We start from the raw sequence: 24,763 nt of genomic DNA on the forward strand, positions 1-24,763 counted from the left end.
ACTTACCATCTCTTGTTTTAGATTTCCCCTTCTAGTAGGGCTGGTTTTGCTTCAGGTGCCAGATTCTGATCAACGTGGTGGTGCTGGTGGGGCAGAAAGAGTAATTCCTTGGACATTTCCCTCTCCTGAGGACAGTTGTGTGTGTTCCAGGCAAGCTGATCGGCATCATGTCAACTATTCTCCTATCTTTGGGTGCAACAGAGAATGATGTCTCATTTCTAGTGTTGAATCAAAGCTTGCTGGCCATGGGATTCAGAAAGTTGTAGTCCAAAGTAACTTGTTCAAAACTCTATGTTCAATGGAGATTCAATTGTGGAATTATTCAGCTTCTGGAAGTGTAATAATGGATGCCATCTTGTCTTCCCCGCCAGTAACAAATTGTGTTGGGTTGGCCCTGACTCTTATGGAAGACAGAGGTGGACATCTGACCTGCCAACCACTCCCAGATGCTAAAGCAAAGGACAACAGCTATAGCTTCATGTGTAGCAGACCTGTGGTTAATGGTGGGAGTTTTGATCTTTTAATATGCATAGTTGGAAAAATAGTGGCTTTTTAGGAGAAGGGGGCATTGCTAGAGAGAATAAAAGCAAATCTTTGGCTAAGAATTCTGCATAACCTCTAGGTAAAGCTTCTTAGAGTGTTCTTAATTTTTTCTCCTGTTTTTCTAAAGAGGTTTAGCATTTATGCCCATTTAAAAGTATCTTTGCTTCCACAATGAAATGGGATTATAATTATGGTAGATAGTTTTAAAGCTATAATGTCAAAAAATGCCTGAGCAGACTGGTGAGCTAGTCTGAAGCAAAAGAGTACTGATTTCAAGGGTCATGTGTGAATAAAATTCAGCCACAGACCTGCTCTTTTTCCTGACAAAGAGATTAATACAGGGAAAAGAAATGGGTGAAGTCACCTGCAAGACTAGTGTAATGCTATGGCCTAACACAGTAGGAGATACATATATGCTCAATTCCCCACAATTATCTGAGGTCAGAGTGGTGCTTAAGTCTGAATTCCAGATTTTTTCATTTTCATATTGGTAAGCACCATTTTCTTTGTATGTGTGACTAGCACAAAGAGAGTTAATTTTTAATTTTTCACTTGGCAGCACAACCAAATTATTGCCTTCCAATCTCCTGCTAAGCACTGGCAAAATGCCTTCTCAATGGAAAATTACCTCATCAAATCCTATTATTTAAGAGAACAGGAGCTGGCAATTGCCTTCATGATCTTGACCTACATCTGTGCTATCTATATTGTCAAAGATCAACAAACTTGTTTACGAAGCGCTGACTGAGATCAGTACCAAACCGAACTTGCTCCAAATCACATTTTATTTTTGCTTGTCCTATTTGTCTCTTAGAGCCCTGCCGTACTACACTGTTATAGTGTTATCTTCCACTGTAACTGCCATGGAAATATTCTGTGGTATTCTGAGGTTGGTAGTTTAGTGTGGCCCAAGGAGCTCTCTGGCTGAGAAGTTTAAATGCCTCTCCCTCAACTACAAATCCCAGGATTCTGTACAATGTTGCCATGGCAGTTAAAGTGGGATATAGTGCTATAACAACATAGTATAATAGGGACCTTAAAAAGAGCTAAGATAATTAATACTATAAATAGTAAACAATACTGCAGCAAGAGAAAGGGGAGTAAGAAGATGCTAGTAGTCAAATATTTTGAAACAAGACCAATCCAAGAAGCAGTACACAAAATGCCTGCTTGGAAAAAGAGATCAGAGGTAGTGCAGGCCCAGGATGGACTTCTCTTGGAAGAAGTAAACACAGTCTGCATAAAATGCAAATAAATTTAAGCCATGATTATTTGGTACTCAATGTTTTTTATAGCTATATCATAAAAAGTACTGCAACTTGACTGATATCAAAAAGATCCTTCCATGGGTAGTTGCTGGAAAACTAGAAGATTGCTGTACCTGAGTGTAATGTAATATGTTTCTCATGTCCAGAATATAATTTTATAGAATATAATGCTAATTGTGCCACTGGAAGTGGCACTAGATTTTAAGAAATGAAGAAAAGGATGTGTGTGTGTGTGTGTGGGGGGGTGTTGGTGTGGCTGCAGTATTATCAGGAAGTGAGATTGAAACTTTGCATCACCAACTGTGATCCTATTGATACAGCACCACTGCCATTGGCTTTGGCAAGAAAAGTGTTCTCATTGGGGTCAGTGGAAGCCTTCCTCCAAGACTGACAGAAACACAGAAGCATTGCAGAGTTAAACTTTGCCTCCATGTGATTGATGGTCCTGATGCAGATCACTGTCTGCAGTGTTCCAATGAGCACTGTGATACTTGCTATATTGCCCCATAGTAGGGTTGCCAGGTTGAGACTATCCCAGGCACTGGGATTTCAGGACCCAAACCTGTGATCTTGTTGATGTCATTAAGCATGATCTATTAAGCATGAACCATAAGTGAACAGAATATACCAGATCTAACAACTGAAGAAATTATAAACATACAGTGGGCCCTTGGTATCTGCTGTGGTTTAGTGCCAGGACCCTGCATGGATACCAAGATCCATGGATGCTGAAGTCCAGTCGTATACAATGTCATAGTAAAAAGTGTTCCTTATATAAAATGGCAAAATCAAGGTTTGCTGTTTGGATTTTAATCCCCCCCCCACTTTTTTCCATAGTTGAATCCTTGGATATGTAGGGCTAACTGTATGAACACACTTTTCAAGAAGCACCCTGGTCCTTGGATTCTTCTCCCTTGCCATAAGGAGAAGAAGGCCCTGAAATCTATTGACACTACTACACAGTCTCTGCATGTGGACTCCCTTTATTTCCTCCACAGTAGATCCATCAGCAGCTGCTCAGGGCCTGTCACCCTGAATTGATTGATTATTACTGGTGTGGTTTAGTTCAATGCTTATATTGGCTTACTCAAGTTTCTACTCATCGTCTACAGTTAAGTCTTTGATCTCCTGAATGTATTGGTTTGATGTTCAAATAGTCTCACCAATAAAGTTGAAAAGTGATTTATATCAAGGTGTGGATTGGATATGAGTTTAGCTGCCTGGGTAGACACACATCTGAATGTGTGCTGAGTTTAGAACAGACCTTTCTGTGTGAGCTTGTTGAAGGCTTTAGAGGGCTAACAAAAGCACTAGTGTGGGAAGAGAAAAAAGAATCACTGCTCTTCAACAAGCTGAACATGTGTATCCTTTGAGCTAACAGAAATGCAGTTGTAAAGCAGTATTGCTCAATTACCTCTAGCTAAAAATACATCCCTAGTTGGATATTGACAAGCCAAAATCAGCTTGAGTGGCCATGTTAGGAAAAAGATAAATGGGAAGTGCTGATAATTAAAAGATGAAAAGGAGGAAATATTAGCCCAGGACTTGGAGTTCCAGTAAATGCGCAACTAAGATGGATGGGATAATCTTTGTTTCATGATACAGGAAGGCTTTTACTTTTTGAACAGAAACTGACAAAAAAATTGTATAACCACAGCTGTCCTAGGTACCATGTAATAGATAAAGAATTTCAATCACAAAGTGATCCAAAGTTTTCATTATGTGATTATTTAATTTTGATAAGAAAGCATTCGAGACAAGGCTATTGAAAGAAAGGGGTATAAAAGTGAAGAGTTGACCAAAAAGTGAAGGGACAAGTGTCAAATATAATTGGTTGCATCTAATTATCTAAAATAACTGGTGATGCTGATTTAATTGAAGCAACATTTTTAGCTTCAAAAAACTCCCTGGCCAACTGACTCCAGGATTGTCCATGTTTCATCTTTGAGGGCTTGCTGTAGTTGATGGAAAAGTTCAGGATTAATTTCTACTTGATGACTGGAGGACTCAGCAGCTCTCTTTGTGAGGTTATACAGTCTGTTCATACTGAGCCATCATTATTTGGTAAAGAGCCCCTGTGGCTGAAGTTTTGTGGGCAAATGCATGGCATTGCATGGTATGTTGCTGTAGCCTTGGCAGCAAAGGTACTGAAGCAAAGCCTCGAGGCTCACACCATGCCTTGGGATTTACACGGCATGCCTGGGGGGGGGGGGGTCTAGAGTAATGTAGACAATAAAACTGAGTTGTGGTCTGGATTTCTGTTCTTGAATGCTGTCTGTAAAATTCTGGTAAAACCTAACACAGTATTAGTGCTTGCTAGTATTATTGAAGGGGAGGGAGGAATTCACAAAAGTTCTCGTGTAGTCTGTAATAACATGCTTAGGTGTTAAACTTCAGCATCGCATGGACTTTGGCCCTAGGCTACCATGAAACTTATTTTTGTGATCATAAGCTGTCATATGAACTGTATGGAGAAAGGATTGCTTTCCTGCTATATCATAGGGCATGTTTGGGTTTAATGTATTATCTCACAGAGTAAGTAAGTTAAATTGTGTTCAGTGGGGATTGTCCTAAGGCTAGAATTTTAATACTTTCAATAAACCTAGAGATAATTTATACAAATAGCAAGCATCTTACTTACCTGTGACTGAACAGGGGACTAGAATTACAAAATACCAACACCCATTATTCTTATTTGGAGTTTATATGTATGCCAGCAATATGCCATTCTACCTACTGATCTGTGTGTAAATTGTTCAGTGCAAGTTTAATGGTGTTCTAGCCCTTAGTGATTTTAGTAATTTATAAAACTCCTCCAAGAGAATGTTGATTCAGATTGCTTGTCAGTCCACTACCATACCAAGCTGAACAAAGGTCATCATGTTAATCCTGATGTTGAGCAGTAACTATACAGGATACCAATTACTAGACTAATTGCTGTGGGTGCAACAGAGGATTCCTATACCTTTAATCTGGGAATCTACCCATTATTGGAATCTAAGTTTCATTAGGAAAGTGTTAGTCATGTAAAATGCCTATGGCAATGAAGATGGATCTTCTTGTCCAGGAACAATAAGAAAAAAGAGTTTGTGTGAATGATTTGGGTCAAGGCTGTGATGTGAAGTAATGAAACCATTGTGCTCATACCAGTTTCCCAGCTTAAATTGCTCCCTGAAGCATCTACTATCTATAGAGGAGGAAAAGGGAACAATACCTGTGCCATAGGTTCTGCCCTGTACAGGGAGTAGCATCTCTGAGACGGCAGTGAAGCCAAGGAATAGGTTGGATTTATCTTCTTATCCCTCCCGCATTTAAATCCTCATTTCTATAGATGCTTCCTCATGATGAAAATTCAACTGGGAGTTCTAGTAGCTCCATCCTAACATGTAGTGGATCTGTCAATTTCTCCTCCTCTTAGGTTATTCACACTTGGACTTATGGGACAGTCAGACTACAGTGGTGGAAGTACAGGGGACTCATACTCACAGGTCAAGGGCTATGTTATTTACAGTATGACTAGTATCTTACAGAGGTAGAACTTGTGAACCCATGCACATTTTAAGTCAGGATTGCCAAAATATTCTTTCTTGGTTCTCCAGGAATGAAACTCCTTTTTATTTAGGTTTAATACTCGGTGAACCAGTTCCAGGATATCTCCTTAAAATGTTTTAGATCAGATTTGATTTCAAGTTGCTACTGAATGTACTGAGAAACAGATATAATGAATAATTTAAAATATTAAAATATAGTATTTTAGCACCTATAAGCCTGCATAGGTCCTTTATTAAAGGTAGCTATAGAAATCTGTTATTCTTAAAAGGGGTTGCACCTTTTCTTCATTAAACATAAATATGTCCACACATTATATTCCACTTATTGTGCTTATTGTCAATAGCACACTTATAGGTTAAATATGTAACAACAGTATCAGTGTCCATATCTTGCCATTGCATAACTTTCTTACCTAATCTGTTTGCTTCCAATTAGATTTACCTTTACTGGAATATAGGGCAAAGGGCATTTGCTATACCCAGACCTTTCAATTTGCTCTGAAATAGTAAAGGAACACATTGGAAATCTACAATGAAGAGAAAGGTTTGCTTGTGACTTGCATTAGCGTGACAAAATCCTGATAGGCCTGTTGTGTTTTTCAGACCCCAGATGGGAAAGCAAAACAGTGAAAAGAAATAGTCTTACCAGCAACCTTTATTCCACTTCTCATATCTTTAAATGACCCATACATTTTTTTTTAAAAAAAACCCCAAACCCTTAATATTAAGTGTTGGGACAAAGGTAGCCTGCAGTCTGTATAGAATTATTCAAATGAAGCAGATTTGAATCTAGTTTGCATAATTCAGTGTGCTTCTGCTGTGCAGAAGAAGAATAGGGGACTTGAGGGACCATTGCCTTTCCAGCCATTACAAATCTTAGTCTACTTGCCCCAGCCATTGCCAGTATAATTTTATACCTTCCTCAGGAGTTCATAGGGAGGAGATTTTGTTTAAATAAGAAAAGAAATCAGAGGTGCTCAGCGCTTAGTGTTTTGAAACCAGTGCCAAATTCCAGACGTTTGTGGTATTTGCTTAAAACTCAGCACTCAGACATACACAGCTGCATGTGAGCAGAAGAGTTCCAACATCTGTTTAGTGCAAATAGGGGTCCCTCCAGATGTCAGACTCAAAGTCCCAGCAGGCTTAGCCAGAGCAGACAACAGTGAGGAAGGCTGCGACTTGCAGCCCAACAACAATTCATTTTAAACTATTATAAATAATTTAATCTGTCTTTTTGGACTTGTTCAATTGTTTCATATGTTTTTAACCTTTTAAAATAATTTAAATTATTCACACTGTTTTAAACTGTCAGATTTGTTTTCTTGTATGCCTCTGGATAAGGGCAGGATATAAATACCTTAATCAATAATAAATGAATAAACATCTGGTAGGGCACACAATTCCCACCACTTGCCTTATGCATTGGTTTTTGAAAGATAAACTGTTTATTGAAGAAGCATTGACTGATCTAATTTAGTCACCTTTAGAATTGATAAAAGTGGTAGCACAATGTTGATGTTTCCAGTACTCCTTTCTGCTGCTTTTCTATTCCTTCTCCCTAAAGAATCTGTTTTCTGTGGCCACTGAAAATGCTTGTAAATACACAGGAAATTATGCTTCCACACTACCCCATATTGGCACTTTGGTACCGCTGTAATTGCCATGGTTGCTTCCTACAGGATCCTGTGATTTGTAGTTTGTTGAGTCCCTAAAGCCCTCTGGTAGACCATTCTAAATAACTCATAAAACTACAAAGGCCAGAGTTCTGTAGGATAGGATCAGGACAGCTAAAGTATCAAAGCACTACAATTGTGTAGCATAAAAGAGACCTGTTGATTCATCTGGCCTAGAGTTGTCAGTTCTATTGGCAGCAGAGATTCGGGCAGGTTTCTTTTTTTTAGCCCTACTCAGTTATCTTTGTTGATCTGTCAGCCAGATACTAGTCAGGCCTGTTCCTACTTAGCTTCCAAAATCAGGTGAGAATGGGTGTGTCCAGAGTGGTATATACATTATTGAGCAGTGTGTCACCTTGGCATAAGGGTTCCCCCCCCTCCATTTATTTCTTTTATTTAGAAAAAAATCTATGGAGGATTTCGTCCCTTCTTGGTTGTGCATAATGCTGGTTTGTCTACATAAAGAATGATACTGATCTCTCAACATCAGTAAGGAGTAGTGATATGAAATAGCGGGTTACTCAAAGTGACTGTTACACTTTATACCTCTTTTATCCTAATACTAGGATTAGCCTCCAATCCAGATACATTTAAAAGAAGAAGAAAAAAATTCAGATAATTTGTACTTTTGAAAATAATTTATTACTGAAACAAATAAGTTAACATTTCATAGAAATGATAAAACATATCTCTACTGTGTAAACAGAACACTGTTTTAGAGATCAATACTTTAAATAACATTCATGTGAACCAACCCATCCGGCAAACAAAAATAATCAAATCACTATGTTTTTCATTGGTAAGGCACTCTATACTGTTCACTGAACAGTATAGAGCAGAAGATGAGTTATGGATAGTGTAGTGGCAAAAATGACATTTTGTTTATAATTCAGACATCATTGGTGCTCATTACATCTTCCCGTTTGACATTCTGTCCTCACCAATTTGCCATTTGCCCAACAGACTGAATGTATGTAATATAACAAAGATCCCACTGAAAATCTGACACGTTGTAACTCTCAAACCCTATAAAGGCAAGTGATTAAAATCAAGACGCAAAAGGGCTTAAAAATCATTTGGGACCAAACTGGCTTCTATTAGATTTTACTAGCTTATCAGTTAGTCTACCCTGAGGCAATCTACAACCCCCAACTTGTTTTGATTTTACATCAGAGTAAAGGGTTTAAGCTTCAATGATAGCTTCTAATAAACTTAATTTAATGAAAAACATATGTAGATGATAACAATCATTTCATTAAAACAATGATATATTTTTCATTGTGTTCTGCCACTTTCTGGAGTATATGGAATGTATTTTCAAAAGATGGTAGTTACATGTCAGGCAGTCCATTAAATAAATTGGTTGCCTTTATACCCTTCACTTTTATATCTTCATGCCATGTGATAATATTTCATCTCTAGTAAAATGTATGGGCTACATTCAGACTAACTTGGTTATATCTGGGTCACATGAATTACCATAGAAAATTATTCAAAACTAACTTGCCCCACTGACTTCACAGTATCATAAATATATTATCTTGAGTGACTCAGCTTGCATTGCTTTTGATGCAGCACACTAATGCAGCTAGTCTTTTGGAAACGGATTTCTGTACCTCATCTGACTCCAGCTCTATGGAAAATAGGCCTGTCAACTTTTAAGCTATATCTTATCATATATCTTTAACAATATTCTGACATGATCGATAACAACTGATGCTTAATCCTGACGCCAGCACAAAAAACACCCTCTATATCAAGAAAGGCTTCTATTGATATATGTCTTTTAGTAAGTGAAACAAGTCCATTTGGAAGCTCTATATGGAATATACCAATTTTGATCTAGAAGAAACATGATTATGAAGAAACAAAGAACCCTGTCAACCTCCCCAATAATAGCACTATGATTACACTTTAGTGGTCATGGTTCCATCCTATGTAATAGCATTTTCAAGAGGGATACTTGGAATTCTCATCCAGAAACTCCTTATACTACAAACTGTAAAATTCCATAGGAGACAGCCATGACAGCTGAAGTGGAATCATACTGTTAAAATTGTGTACCATGAAAGGGCTCAGAGTTCACTGAACACCTCACAGGACAATGGCCATAGACTTCAACTGGTTACATGATATGTTGGATACATATCTGATTTTTAGTAGGAAAGACAATAGAACAAAGTGGAGTGTTCATTCAAATTCTAAACATATGAAAGACACAAAAGTTTCCAGACTAGCATGGACATCCAAACCAGTTTTGCAATCTAAGCCTAATCCTTTGAGACTAGTCTCTACAGACTAGATTATCAAGAGATTCCAGAGTACATTGTATTGACTACACTGTGAAGACCATGATTCTCCCTCAGTTTGGCCAGTTATAGAATTAATATAACACAGTTAAAGAAAATAGAATTACTATAGATTTGAGCAATATAACAAAGTGTTACAATCAGTCTTCTCAATTATTCACACAGCATTATAGATTAAATAGAAAGGCATCTTCCACTGGCTCGGCATACATTGATGACTAGCTTCCAGAGCAGTTCAGTTTTGGATTGAGCTGAAGGACATACAAACCCTTGAGCACAGAATCTGAAGGCAACTTTAGGGTTGCTTCTCAGGAGAAAAAAAGGAAGTGATAACAAATAGTCCAAAGAGAACTGGCAATTCATTCATTGTCTTCAAGCAGTCTTTGTAAATTGTTCTGTATCTTTAAGAAAGGAAAATACAAAAGAAAGAAAATGGACAAAAGTTGTTCCCACTGTTGCAATGCATAAACTAACAATGATTGCTTTTGCAGTTCTCTATATTCACCTTTTCCAGTTTGATAAGATTAGCTGTTAGCTCTTCACAGAAACCATCAGCATTAAGGTGCAGATGAGATGCCAAGCCTTCTTGTAGTGGATGTCTTGACATACAAGACATGGACGGGGGAAAGGAAAGAGAAGACAATTAATTTTATGTCATTTAAAACAACCAGAAACAAAGTTTTAGGGAAAATTCTCCCATAGCAGCAAACATATATATTTTCAATCTCAAAACACCAAACAGCAATGAAAGTAACAGCAGAAACAAAATTAGCCAATGAAGCAGGGTGACAGCATATACACCATTGCAGTTAATAAAATCTGGACTCAGTGATAGATTCAAGATAAAAAAGGTCCATCTTTAGGGCCTGCTTGAAGACCAATAATGAGATAAATCAATTTGGACAGTTTCACAAACAGGGGACACTGTTGAGAAGACCCTATTAAATTTAATAGATAAAAATGGATTAAAAAAAAAGAGTTTGAATAACTGAATGACAGAAATGTGCGATTGGGTTTAGAATGATCAAGTATATAGCAGTGAAACAGAACATTGATTGCCATGGCAGCATTTCTTGGACTCCTGTGATTGTAGTTGGTGAGGCACTAGAGCAGTGATGGCGAACCTATGGCACACGTGTCAGAGCCCTCTGTGTGGGCACATGTCCCGTCGCTCCAGCACAGAGTTTGCCAGAGTTTGTTACTAGAAAGCCAGAGGGACATGGCACTTTGCAATAAATAAGTGGGTTTTGGATTGCAGTTTGGGTACTCAGCCTCTAAAAGGTTCAGCATCACTGCACTAGAGCTCTATGGCTGAGACCTCTAGCTACTCCTCCCTAAACTGCAGATCTCAGGATTCCATAGGATGAAACCATAGCAGTTAAAGTGGAATCATAGTCCTTATAACTGGGTGAAGTGAAAGGGCCCTGTGTCCAATATAATACATGTAGCTTGCATGGTATATTGGTTTGAGTGTTGGATTATGACTGTAGAGACCAGAGGTCAAATCTCCATTTAGCCATGAAATCCAGCTTAGGGTTGCCATAAGTCAGAAATGACTTGAAGGTACACAACAATAGCAACAGCAGCAGCAGCAACAACAGTAAATTGAGAGAGACAGAACATTTAGACAAAGACAATACCATCTTACTTAATATATGAATCCCTGAAGGAAGCCATGGAACCAAGTTGGTCTTCTAGCATGTGGATTTTATATCTCATGTAGAATGTGGAGAAAATGAGTACGCAAACACTGCAAGAGAGGTGTGGTGAGGAACAGAAAAAATAAACATGTGACTGCTTGATATCTTAATATGAAAGCATACTGAGAAAGTGTTGTTAAATTGATTTAGCAATGCTTAAACTGTGAAGGATTTAAGTTTATTTTCTGTCTCAGTCAAGCTGACGTGCTGCAATATAAGGCAGCAAAGCTTAACCAAGGAAAAGGGCTTTTAGAATTGTCTTTGACATATTTCCCCTCCTGGAAGTTTTAATACAGGCATGGGGAACCTTTGCCCCTGGGGACTGATGCATTTTACTGCACAACATAGCAAGCATTTCCCACTGATGTTTCATAGCTGCTGGCTTCACCACTCCCCCTTAGCTGCATTTTGGGTTGTGATGCTGCTGGCTGTTCTTACTGACCTGTAATCCTTGAAAATATCTCTCAATCTACTTTTAGTTAGCCTCCAGGAATTTGGCAAAATGCTTCTGGAAAACTATATAAGCATATTATCCATAACACAAAGCTGAACAATTTAGAAAAGGTCATTTTCCTTCTCCCTCCTTGTTCCCTCAGTAGAAAGTTTTTCCTGTGGAACATACTGAGTATTTGGTTGGTGTGTAACAAATAAGGGTGGCGGGGGGGGGGGGGGGAGGAATGTGTAAGCCATTTATTTAACCACAGGAAGCCCAACTTTCTGAGTACATCCCAGATTTATACCAGTGCAGTCCTCACAAAAATAGGGTATGTTGATAGGTGGTTTTCACAGAATTATATAGTGAAAGAATATATGGTTCACTTACAGAACTGCATAGAGAATAAGTATGTGGTTCACAGACAAGAACCTTTGGTAATTCAATCGGTAGAAGAATCCAAGGACTCCAGGTGAAACTATGGGATGAACAAAATATTCATGACTGCCAACATAGATCATGAGATACATCTGAAAATGTCATAGCTGAACACCTAGTGGGAGACTAGAACTGCCAAATAGAGATAAGATCCCAGTTTATATTAGTTGTCCCCCCCCCCCCTTAGTGAATTAAAAATAATAATACAGTGTGGTAATGCAGGTTGTGTGACCTCTTTGTGTTGCTGCTCAGTTGGAGGGGGTGGCGGAGACAGGACTCAGTTGGTGTTTAGCCCCACTCTCCTTGCCTCTCTGATGGTTCTTCACCCCCCAGCTGAGCAGCAACACAAAGAGGATAATCAGGGAATGAAAAGACAAGAAGAAACAGGGTGGCTTTCATACCAAGAAAAGATGTAGTAAAAGTAGTCAGAGAATACAATGCAAAATCAGACAGAATCATTTCAGTAAGGCTCCATGCTAAACCTATGAATATCACCATAATTCAGGTGATGCACCAACCACAGAGGCAGAATAGTAAGAAATTGATAGATTCTATGAAGGAGAGTATAGGAAGAAATTGACAGCACACCAACACAGGATATCCAGCTGATAATTGGAGATTGGAATGCAAAAGTTGGATTCAAAGAAGAATCAAAAACAGTAGACAGATTTGGATTAGGCAAAAGAAATGAAGCAGGTGAACATCTGATAGATTTTTGTGAAGCCAACAATTTATTCATTGCAAACACATGTTTCATACGACCAGAAAGAAGGCTGTACATATGGACATCACCAGATCGTCAACACAAAAATCAAACAGATTATATATTGGAAACGGAACTCTATACTGGTGGCCAAGACTAGACCAGGTGCCGATTATGGCACAGATCACAAATTACTCACATCAAAAATAAGAGTAAGACTCAAGAAGAAAACAAAACCAAAATATGATCTAAATAATATCTCAACAGAATTTACTGACAACATAAGAAACAGATTCACACTACTAAACATAATAGACCGAGAACCAGAGGCACTATGGTCTGAAGCCAGGGACATAATAAAAGAAGAATTTAGACAGACACTTTCAATAAACAAAAAGAAAGAGAAAAAACATTGATGACAAAAAAAAATACTACAAGCAATAAAGAAAAGAAGAGAAGAAAAACAAAAGGGAAATAGGAAGAAACTAAGAATTATGAATGCAACAGTACAAAGGCTTGTAGATAGGAAGAAAATCCATTCATTTGAGATGTGGTGTTGGAGAAGAGTACTGAGGATCCCATGGACAGCCAAAAGGACAAACAAATGAGTCCTATAGCAGATCAAGCTGGAAACCTCCTTGGAAGCCAAGATGACCAAATTGGAAAAGACAATTATGCTGGGAAAAGTGGAAGGAAGTAGGAAGAGAGGAAGGCCACATGCCAGATGGATGGACTCTATTAAGGGGGTCACAGGTATGGGGTTGCAGGAATTAAGCAGAGCAGTGGAGGACAGAGAGTCTTGGGAGTTTATCAGACAAGGGAAATTGGAAGTATAATCCAATGGCAATCTGAACACAATCATGGGGTTTAACGTTATTGCGTGATAACCCACTACATGCAAATTTGGGCAATGGGAAGTCAGTCCGAACGCAATCATGGGGTTTCATGTTATTGCGTGGTAGACTGCCACATGCAAATTCGGGCAATGACATACTATTTTTGGGCAATGGGGAGTCAGTTTGAATGCAATGCACATTCACGTAATTGCACTAAACTAGCGACCTTAAGTGAATGCGTTCTGGCCCCACTTTCTTTTCATCCGAATTTAAGAGAAATTCCTCCTGTTTGATAAACTCCTTGGAGATGTCTCACCCATAGGGTTGCATGAGTTGAGATCGACTCAAGGGCAGTTAACAACAAAATGCAGGTTATGTTTTTTTAAACTTTGCGTATTTTAATTTTTTTATTATTATTAAAACTATTCTACACAGATTCAGATTGACAGCCTTGCATATTCCACATCATATAAAATGCAATATACACAACTGAAAGTTAACTGTGTGTGAAAAAGTATAAAAAGATTCCACTTACATTTCAACTTAATCAACTTTCTATTGTATCTAGTTCCACAGAACATTTGCCTAGCTCTATATTCACAACTTCTGATTCTTTAACTTTTTATAGTCTCAACACTTTTAGCTAACTGGCTTTGTCTGCTATACCACATGAATACAAGATATGCTAAATCAGTGGAGCCTGTTGCTTATTGTAGTTGCATCAGCACTGGACACTTTTACAGCTAAGGAAGTCTTGATTAAAATCTACTGTTTAAATATGTGATTAACAGATTAGCAAGCTCATGTTCTCAGCCATATGGGAGATAGCATTCAAAGTGTAAACTAATCTGAACTGATTATTCAAATTTTCCAGTTTTGGTGGGTTCAGCTCCAAGCAGGAGGAAAGGGCTGTGGGAAAACCTCCAGCCCAGGTAGTAGAGTAGAAGCTTGCTGCAATTTGCAAGCCATAATTGATTTGTTTCTGCAACTTGCTGTGATTTTTCCAGGGGAATCTATGTTTTTACTTCCTCTTTTCCTTGCATTCATTGTGGCACTAGGCTCTGCTTTGAATTCAGCTTCTGTCTAGAAGTAAGTAGGCTAGAATCAAATGTTGCTTATCTGATTTCTCTAAGTAAGTGAGACGGCATAACTCCCTTGTTTCACCTTGATTTAGGAACAGCCCATTTAGCTAAGAACTGTGCCTTAATTTCCAAACAGAAAAATATGTTCTCTGCATGTTTGAACTATAAGCAGAGAACATCTGTGGTTGAAACTTAATGCATAACCTGTCCCCAGGTTTCAGGTTTTGGTCTGGAAACCTAAGGACCTGGGATGAGCCTAAACTGGTAACTCTAGCAGTATCATACTTTGAGGTAATGAATCTGCCTCAGGTTTGGGGATGCATGTAGAGCTCCATCTATAAGGAAAGTAGAATTGGAGAAAAGCTTCCAGTATGCTGGGAATATCAGCTAAAGGAAACACTGATCTATGTACACTTACCAATCCTTTCGTCACTACTCTCACAAAGAAAAACAAAAAACAAATTATGTATGTTTCCTGGGGGGCTCCTTTCTGTTGCATTCTCTGGATCCTAGCAGATTTTTTTTTTTTGCAAATGCTATCAGCTTTCTTGAGAGACAATATACAGTCTTCCTTCCGATTTCATGGAGATCCATTCCAAACCCCACCCTGCGAAAATGAAAAACTGCGCATATACAAGCCCTATTGGCTTGAATGGAAGTGCACCCCTGTGAGGATGTGCAGGCACGTGCCACAGGTGCACCCCCATTTTTGTTCCCTCCATTTGTCCCCCACGGATAATCAAAGGACATGGATGCAAAGTCCATGAGAATGGAGGAGGACTGTAGGATAGTGGTTTGAGTTCAGGATTAGAATTCTGGGAGACCACAGTTCAGATTCCAGCTCAGCTGTGGAAATCCACTGGGTGATCTAGGGAAAGTCACACTTGCTCAGCCTCAGAGGAAGTCAACAGCAAACCTCTTCTGAATATGACTCTTGCATGAAAACCCTATGAAAGGGTCAACATAACTTCCTCTCAACCAAGGATCACACTATATATACCACACTCACTTCCATGCCAGCATTCTCTGAAGATGCCAGCCACAGCTGCCGGTGAAGTGTCAGGAATAAACTCTTCCAGAACACGGCCACATAGCCCACCCACACCCCCCAAAAAACACAACTATATGCAACAGCTTTTCTATATGCAACAGGCACTTCCCATATGTGGATGGGCAGTTTTGGATTTAACCCATAGTGTTGTTTTTTAACATACTGTAGAGATCTCAGCCTTACTTGTCTACATCAGTCCCCCAGAACTCAATAAATGTGGATTGTGTTTATTTACCGTTTCTTGAAGTATTCCTGACTTTATCATCACACAAACATTTAGACTGTAAATCTGCATGCAGAGGATTTGTCTCCATCTTGGATGCTTTCAGATGAGCCTGGGTGCCAACTATGTGATAATCTGTGGAAGAACAAGAATTGTAAGTGAAAAGCAGAAGCACGGAAAGCATTATGAACAACTTAAGAAATACTTGAACTTGCACTTGAAGGATGAATTTGTAACACAAAGATGAGACTTTACACAATCAGGTTTCCTTGGTGCTATGAAGAGCCAGTGTGGTGTAGTGGTTTGAGTGCTGGACTATGGTCTAGAGACCAGGGTTCAATTCGCAGCTCAGCCATGAAACCCACTGGGTGACCTTGGCCAAGTCACATGCTCTCAGCCTCAGGGGAAGGAAGTGGCAAACCTCCTTTGAACAAACCTTACCAAGAAAACCCCATGATACGGTCACCTTAGGGGTTGCCATAAATTGGAAACAATTTGAAGGCACACAACATACACATGACAGTGCTTAGCAAATTATTAAAATTAGTTATTTAAATTAGTTTAAATTAAATTAAACTAAATTAAAATTGGTTATTTAAAAATCATCTGAATGCTACATGCTCTTCTCCCATCTACCTAATTTTTTTCGTTAATGCGCACACCAAAGCATGATGTGTAGCAGAGGACACTCTGAAATGTGAAATATCCTTATGCACACAAATTACTGAGGCCATATCTGCATAACTCTAACAATTAGCTTTAAAGGAATCAAGCAATTAGCCTTGTTAAATTAAGTTGCAATGTGGCTGTTATAACATTCTGATTGGGAAAAGGCATTAATTATTAGCAACTAGTTATTTGCAGCTAGTTACTTCTAAGTTCTGGTTAGTAGGTGAGAAAACCTTCAACCACAGTTTGATTTTGCATGTTTGGACCAAGGGCTTGTCTACACCAGGGAAAACTCTGAATTCAACCCAAAGCCAGTGCTGCAGTACTCATGACATGGCCACTTCTGGGTTCCTTAACCTAACTTTGCTCCGAACTAAGCAAAGTCAGGAGAAAGCCCAATGTTTCCCAGAAATTCTGGAATAACAGGGTTCTTTTGGCATGTGAACAGCTGGACTGGGTCCAATTTGGTCTGATCCATTGTCCAAATGACAAGAGCCATACCATGCCCCTGAGCAGCACAGGGAAAGGTGATGGCCTGTTTTAAGAGCCACTTGCCACTTCCTCATGGGCAGGAGCTCCATATAAAGCCTATCATGGCATACCACCACTTCTGCTGAGGACAGAAACGGGTGTTCAGACATGTGATCAACAAGTCTGGGTGTCTGTTTCTGTCCTCAGCAGAAGCGGCAGCACAGTAGGTTTTACATGGAGCTCCTGCCCATGAATAAGCAGTGCCAGTGGCTTTGAAAAGAGGCTGCTGCCTTTCTGATAAAGCAGTTCCCTGCAAATACCTGGCTGTTGCCATTGCTTTTGCTGATGTCAGAACAGGCTGCCCATGTGATCAATGAGGAGTGGGCTGAGTGACCTTCCCTCCTTTTTGACCAGATGTCTGGGTACCCAAAGGCTTCTAATATGAATAGTCTTGAAAGAATGCATTATGCAAACCTTGAAAGTGTTCCAGTTCTGGAGTCTGAGAACCAGTGCTGCTGGATTCTTCCATCTCATGCCTGCGTTGGTGGATGATGCCATCCAATTCAGAAAAATCTTCATTGAAATCCTAGAAAGGGTTGGTGCATCAAAAATATCAGGGTATTAGCTATTTCCCCTCCTGCTTGCCTTCAGTAATTTGTTTTAAAACCAGCATAGTATATTCATAATGAATTCTGTGTACATCTGCTCAAAAGGCACTGAGCTCAGTGGAGCTCGCATCTACCTAACTATATAGGATGCAATGGAGAAAACCCTGGAACTTCATAGTCCTGATGCTACAAAGATTAATAGATAATCTTCATGAAGACACACTTCGTAAATCTAATCTAGTTTGAATTAATCTGAAATTCTTGAAATATAGTGGCCAAGAATATTTGGTTTTCCTCTGATTATAGAATCATAGAGTTAGAAGGGTCACCTAGTCAAATCTGACATACAGATGACTCTTAGCTTCTTAAGTTTAGTGGGCACACTCTTACACATACGATAAAGAGAATGAGTATCTGAAGACTACCTTCCTGTGTGATCCTGACTGAATTTTAAGATCTTAGGAAAGGGCTTTTTTTCAGCCCTACCACGGTCACAGATATTGTTGGTTTGGTAAGGACACAGTAGACAGCTTTCTTGGTGACTGCACCAATGCTGTGGAATTCTCTCCCATGGGAGGCTAGGTTGGCCCCCTCTTTGCTATCTTTTTGTCAGCTGACAAAGAGCTTTTTATTTAAATGAGCCCTTGATTTTTTTTACTGGATGTGACAGAAGATTCAGGTATTTTAATAGGACTGTTGATTTAATAGCTTTAAAACTTTAGCACTGTACATTAATTTAATTGTATTTTGTTTTAATGTACTCTGAAAGATGTCTTGGGAGAAAATATAGGTAGATGTCTGTCTGTCTGTCATCTGTTTTGATGGGGAGGCTTGTGGGTATTCTGGGGTTGAAGGCTATAAAAATGGGTCTGGAGCCATGTGAAGATCAGTTTCCTCACTCCTGTTTTAGATTAGCTGCTATTTATCATGTTGTCTGAATACTAAACTCTAGATACTCTTATCTATGGCTTACATAATTAAGATATACTGTACTTTTCCAGGGCTCTAACATCATAACATAGTGTTGTTTGTCTCAAATGAAAGCTCGCCCAAATCATCTCTATAGCTTTACTATGGTGGGGAGAGGGAGAGAAGACATGAGCCTGAGGCTCATTGAAGCTTGATCCTTTAAATGCTGATTAACTTGGAACACAGTCATGATGCCAACAGAAAATTATCTTTTGCCAATTTTATATCAGTCATCATTCACTACCAATGCTGTTTCTACCCCATCCCCCCTCCAGCACCACTTACCAAAGGTAAGGTTGTAGGGCGATCACTCCTGAAACTGTTTTCTGGAGAAGAAGGATTGGGACTGTTGCCAACACTCAAATCCTGAAAACATAGTTTAAATGATACAGTTGGATCAGTTTCTAATAAGAACATACTCAGAAAGAGACATCTGAAGATACTTATAACTCACCTCTAAATGCCGACAAACAGATTTTAATAGTTTATAAGCTGTGTCTCTGGACAGAAAGGAGACAAATATGTACTGAAAAGAAAAGCAACAACAATAATTATTTAAAATCAAGAGAACATCTAGATTTTGTCTCTGCTAATTTTTAAAAACTTATTTATATCCTAGTTCAACAATTGCCTTTAAGGACACAACATATTTTAACAGTTTTCAAAGAAATAGCTGTGCTAATCTGTTGTAGCATAAAAAGGAGAAGGGGAGAGGAAAAACAAATAAATCTAACAGCACCTATAAGACTGTTTTATATTTTAGCATGAGCTTTCAGGGTATCAGTCCATTTCCTAGATGTACTGACAAGCTGATAGTAAAGCCACAGCTTTTTAAGGATCATTACACAGTTGTGAGAGTGGGATAGAATATAATAGGATACAGAAAGATGAAAATTGTGGCCCTGACCAAAAATGTTTATGGAGCTGTCTGTGATAATACAGGACTTTTGATCTGTGAAAGCAATAAATCAGTCTACCAAAAGTCAGTTCCCTTGGAGTCATATTTCCACTGGCACCCACAGACCACAACTACTTTCTGTCATCTGTCTGTATCATTTTTGCTCAAGCTATATAAAATTCAACTGGATTTCTTATGCCAAGGAGTCTTTCATGCCATTGCCGTTGTAGATTGAAGTGTGCTGACTTGCTCTCATAGAGTGCATCTGCATTGTAGAAATCATGCAGTCTGGCACCACTTCAAAGGCCAAGGCTGCATCCTACCAAATCCTGGGATTTGTAGTGTGGTGAGGCACTAGCACTCTGTGGTAGAGAAGGCAAAAGATCTTGTAAATTTGCAAATCCCAGGATTCCATAGAATGGAGCTACAACATTTAAAGTGGTCTCAATCTGCATTATTTCTGTAGATACACCCTAATTTGAGCCATCTTGTTTGTTTTACTGAGCCACTTGTCAAAGCACCTTTGATTTCATTAGGCATTATGGCTGCTTCCTTTTTCTGTCATACATTTCCTCATCTTTAATGGTTACAGAACTGGTATGAAACTGAAGAGATGGAGTCCTCTCTTATTACAGTTCCATGCTAGGAAAACTTGTTGCTAATTTTTCTGATCCCCAGTTGTTAAAAGCCAGCCTGTCTAAGTGTGCAAGACCAGCTTTGACAAAATATATCAGAAAGGCTCTTTAATGTTCTCTATTCAGGTACAATGCATTTTTATTTTATTTTATTTTTTATTTTATGTTTTGCACATTATTGGTGTTTCTACACAAACCAACACATACGTTTTAACCAATATTTCCAGATAGTTTATATCATAGTCAAGAAACCACATATAGATCAGTTTTATCATGAACCCTTTCATCCCAATAATCATTACAAATTATTGAACAATGAATACATTGAGTTCACATTTCTATAAAATGGTTATCTTGACTACCTTCTTAAACTCTAACTAAATTAATTAACTTGAATTTATAAGCCATTTCACAAATCCTGCATGCCCAATCTGGCCTTTTTGGAGTGAAGATTCCCCCACCTCATTTATTAGACATTCACATTTATATACTCGTTAGTAACTATACAATTAATTCAACATTTTCTGATTTTGCTACCCCTTTTGCATAATAAAAATATTAAGAATGGATCCAATGACAAAATATAGACATAATGTATTTTAACAACCCAATGCACTGCAGAATTTACAAGAATATGTCTACACTAAGTAGTTACAGCAGTTTCATACCATTCTTAGAATCTTGGCATGTGCAGTTTGGTGAGGCACCTAGAATTCTCCATAAAAGAGCTTTCGTAGTGCACTGAAGTGAACTAGAAGGAATTTTCAATATATCACCAAAGCTACAAGTTGCAGGATCATGTAGGATGGAGCCATTACCATTAAAGATACAAAACGGATATAACTGTGTTGTTCACATGTAATCTTAGTTCAAATAATAGAAGCAGCATATATTCTTTCGCAGATGTTTGTTTAGAATCAGAGCACTGGCATTAAGAAATCCAGAGATGCTTCTGTCAGGAAGAGCTTGCTATTTCATAAATGACTTTGCTTCCTTTTAATTTTTTTTTTTTGGGGGGAGGGAGGTCTAGTGGCACTATTGACTAATACTGTATCAGTCAATGCCTCTTCCTTCAGCTACTACAGAAAGCCACAAAACAGCTCCCAGTAGCTGCAGTTTTCCATTGACTGTTTTTTTTTTAATGCTGCAACCGCTGTGCAAAAGCAATGAACAATATTTACTACAGTCAATTCTTTGCTCAGTTTATAAGCTGGCCACGGTCGATATGTGTCAATTCAGTTGAGGCTAGTCTGGTCAACAACTAGTTTCACTACAGGGTTATATCCATGGTGGTGTAAGCAGAGTGGCACATGCAGGATCATTTCAGCAATGCATTTAAATATACAGAGTAGCATGTGAATGTGTATTGCCTATGTGCATTGCACCTTGCAACTGCAGAACAGGCTATCAGCCATAGACATTGGCCATTGATCTACATAGATTGCACTATTCATTATAGGGAATGTGTAATGTAACTCTGCTGACACATATTTATGCAACATAGGATCTCATTCAGGGTGGGAAGAACAATTTATCTATTTTTAAAAATGAGTTAAATTCAAAGTACAAGAAATAACTGGAAATAACAAAAACATAAAAAACAAAAATGTGAACTTACCCTATCAGAGAGAGTTGTTATAACCAAAGCATTTGGCACTAAAAGGGCAGTTTTAGTTTTCTTTATTAGTGTGACAGAAAGCACAGGTATAGTAATCTGAAATGAAATCACATTTATAATTACAGTGTAAACATGAGAATTCATTTAGAAATAGTCCATGGGATATGGATTTTGGATTTATGAGGCTTAAGCATTATGACATTTCCATCTGTACTAACAAAGACTGTAAGGTTGTGATAGTGTTTGTTAAGGCTTATCTGTTTTAGCATCCATCATCTGATACTGAACAGGAAATAATGCATTTGATACCCACACTGATCAAAGTTAAAACATAATGAATGTTATAGCATTCATTTCCCTTAAAAATCCTGTTGTAACATGTACAATAATTTGAAAATTAAGAAGTTTTCATTAACAAGAAAGCATTATAAAACATCTTAATGCTTATAAATACTAACCAGTACATTACAAATGTTCATTTTTATCCTTTTCCAGCTACAAGAAGCACCCTACATCTATAGGATCCTCCTGAATAGTGCTAAAACCAAATATCTTGTTCAAAGGGGTGGGTTTTTTGGGGAGGGGTTTGTCATGAAGAAAGAAGAAATAATTATTTCTCCTGATGGGAAATTTGCAATTGATTCCTACCGATGGGCTTTAAGGAAATCTGAGGCACACGAGAACCTTCCCACGAGGGAAGGAAATAATATTCACAGTTATTTATTTCCAAGTTGACAAACAGATTTTCTGTCAGGAGAAGTATTAGAGCAGTGAGACTTTGGCATGGTTTTTGTCGATAATCAAACCCAAAGTTTTGTAGAGGAATTAATTTTCAAATGTATACACATGTGTGTGTGTTTTTAAACAAAACCACAAACATTCTCCAGAGAAAACAGACTTACTGTGCAGAAAATACTGTTTTCGAAACTTTTCCTGCACAGAAAATGTGTGCAAAAGAAATAAATAGATATACATTTCTCAACACAATAATCCCTCTGAATCTTTTTGAGATATTCAAATACAGGAAGAATACAATGTAGAAATATTTGTTTTCTTCCCCAGTGGGGAAGAATTATTTGTCTTTGCCTGTATGGATGATATAATCATGTCTAGCTTCCAGAAATGCAATTCTACTCTAATACGAGGGCTCTATAATAAATCTCATGGCTCTAACACTGTATTCTGGCCCCAGAGCCATCCTGGATTCACCTCATTACCACCGCACTCTGTAGCAAGCAACACTGGGTGGCTGTCTACACAAGTGTTCTGCCATGTTCCCCAACACCAGTACCGCTGTTTTGAGTCACTTCCTCTGAGGTTGAAAATGAATTGCCCAGTGTCAGTCACATGACTGAGCACCTATTTGTGGCACCAGAGAGAGTGACTTGTGCTAGTGGTTGGCAGTGCCATGCAGTATAGTGAGACACAGCCATGTGGCAGTAAATAGCCACCTGGTATTGCTACAGAGTGCTCCAGATTTTCTGACAAAATCCAGAGCATAAGGTGAGTTATTGTACACTGGTTTAAGGGGGAGATAGGGTGGATTCAGTGCAGAACTAGCCTCATGTTGTAAAGACAGTCTGCAATCAAACTGGGACTTTTGCTCTACTTTATGTAGACAGGTTGCAGTGAGGGTCGGGGGAAACTGGTTTAATTGGCCCGGGTAGACATGCCCTCAGTGTATTCCACCTCCAGTGTAACTTAGTATGGGAAACAAGTAACAGTATATTGCTTCTTTAGAACTTGCCTTCTCTAAAGAAAGGGTCTTGACAATATTAGTTGTTATCATCCTCTACACTCAGTATCATCTTAGACAGCCACAGCTGAGCTACAAGACTTTTTGTGGAATAAATGCCTAGACAACAATTTAGAAAATTCACTTCTATTAATCAACATGGATGAATACATTGATATGGAAATGAAAATCTGATGATCTGATTTTCTACTTTTATGTTTTATGTTGTGCCAATTACCATTTGTATCCTATGCGTATTAAATTAGAATTAGGCATGACTCATTGAACCTAACTCATAAAATGTGACTTTACTTACCTTAGTGTCTTTGCCAAAGACCTTAGAATGGAAGCAAATCCAGTTTTCCGAAATGAAAAGCTTCCCTTGGTACAAGATTTCTTTCTGTAAGGCACAGGTGAAATCTACAAAGGTCATATATGACAAATTATCTATCAGTTACACTTGTGAAATTCTCTAGGAAATGTATTTAATATATTCTACATATATAAGACAATTTTTAATACACACACACACACACACACACACTACAGATGTTAAGGATGTGATTCTTGAGGAGGAAAATGACTTTGTAAAAGCCAAATGGCCTTGGATCATATCTTAGTACTTTTGTAATCTGAACCTTGATATTTATGGGGTGGGAGGAGTATTTAATATTAAATAGCCATTGGATTCTTGAATGAAAAGGAACCCAGCAATTACATCTTGGCTATGAACCAGAACAGACCATCAAAAAGTGGAAAATCTAAATTCATGAGTCAATAGCTGAAAATCTCCCACTAACATTTCAGCAATCAATAATCTTTGTTGCAGAAGATGCATTAAAGGGGGGGGGGGGGTGGGCCGTGATGGAACACAGAACACAGTCTATATGAACATAATAATAATAATAATAATAATAATAATAATAATAATAATAATAATAATAGAGTGAGCATTTTCAGCTTACTTTGTCTCAAAGGTTCATCAATTGGAACATCCAGAAACAGTTTGTGAAAGTGAGCATTTGCCTTAAACTGTATTTGGGAAAAATGGAATACATTTTAATGGTTAATGTTATCACCCATTTGTCAGCCTATGTCTCTCTTATATTTAAGTAACTGTGAATACATTTTCTGTATCAGGAAATGGAAGGAACCAGGAATGTCCATGCTTGTCAATAATGGAGAAAACAAATGAAGACTATGGGCCTGATACTTGTAGAAAAGGAGGGGTGTTATAAGGAAGGGATTGCAGTTGTTGTACAAATAGAATAGGCTAGAGGTCCAAGGGATCCCTATCTTATCTTAGTACCAGGGAGAATACTTTGGCCAGGTTGTGAAAATGTCCAAGGT

General features: G+C 38.3%; 1 protein-coding gene across 2 annotated transcripts in view; it reads right to left on the bottom strand.

The window, feature by feature from the left end:
• Nucleotides 1-7,658: 7,658 nt before the first annotated feature.
• The window catches only part of GRAMD2B (GRAM domain containing 2B), a 68,253-nt gene continuing 51,148 nt past the window's right edge, over nt 7,659-24,763 (bottom strand). For both annotated transcript variants that reach the window (XM_042451120.1, XM_042451122.1), the window contains exons 4-14: nt 24,379-24,445; nt 23,730-23,833; nt 21,679-21,774; nt 18,982-19,053; nt 18,813-18,893; nt 17,425-17,536; nt 15,823-15,945; nt 11,868-11,955; nt 10,993-11,094; nt 9,850-9,943; nt 7,659-9,745 (exon numbers count right to left, since the gene is read on the bottom strand). In XM_042451120.1, the coding sequence (XP_042307054.1) occupies nt 9,704-9,745; nt 9,850-9,943; nt 10,993-11,094; nt 11,868-11,955; nt 15,823-15,945; nt 17,425-17,536; nt 18,813-18,893; nt 18,982-19,053; nt 21,679-21,774; nt 23,730-23,833; nt 24,379-24,445 (981 nt within the window). In that variant the 3' untranslated portion in view covers nt 7,659-9,703. The remainder of the gene's footprint in view (nt 9,746-9,849; nt 9,944-10,992; nt 11,095-11,867; nt 11,956-15,822; nt 15,946-17,424; nt 17,537-18,812; nt 18,894-18,981; nt 19,054-21,678; nt 21,775-23,729; nt 23,834-24,378; nt 24,446-24,763) is intronic.

This window comes from Sceloporus undulatus, chromosome 2 (assembly GCF_019175285.1).
Source record: "Sceloporus undulatus isolate JIND9_A2432 ecotype Alabama chromosome 2, SceUnd_v1.1, whole genome shotgun sequence".
Lineage (NCBI taxonomy): Eukaryota > Metazoa > Chordata > Lepidosauria > Squamata > Phrynosomatidae > Sceloporus > Sceloporus undulatus.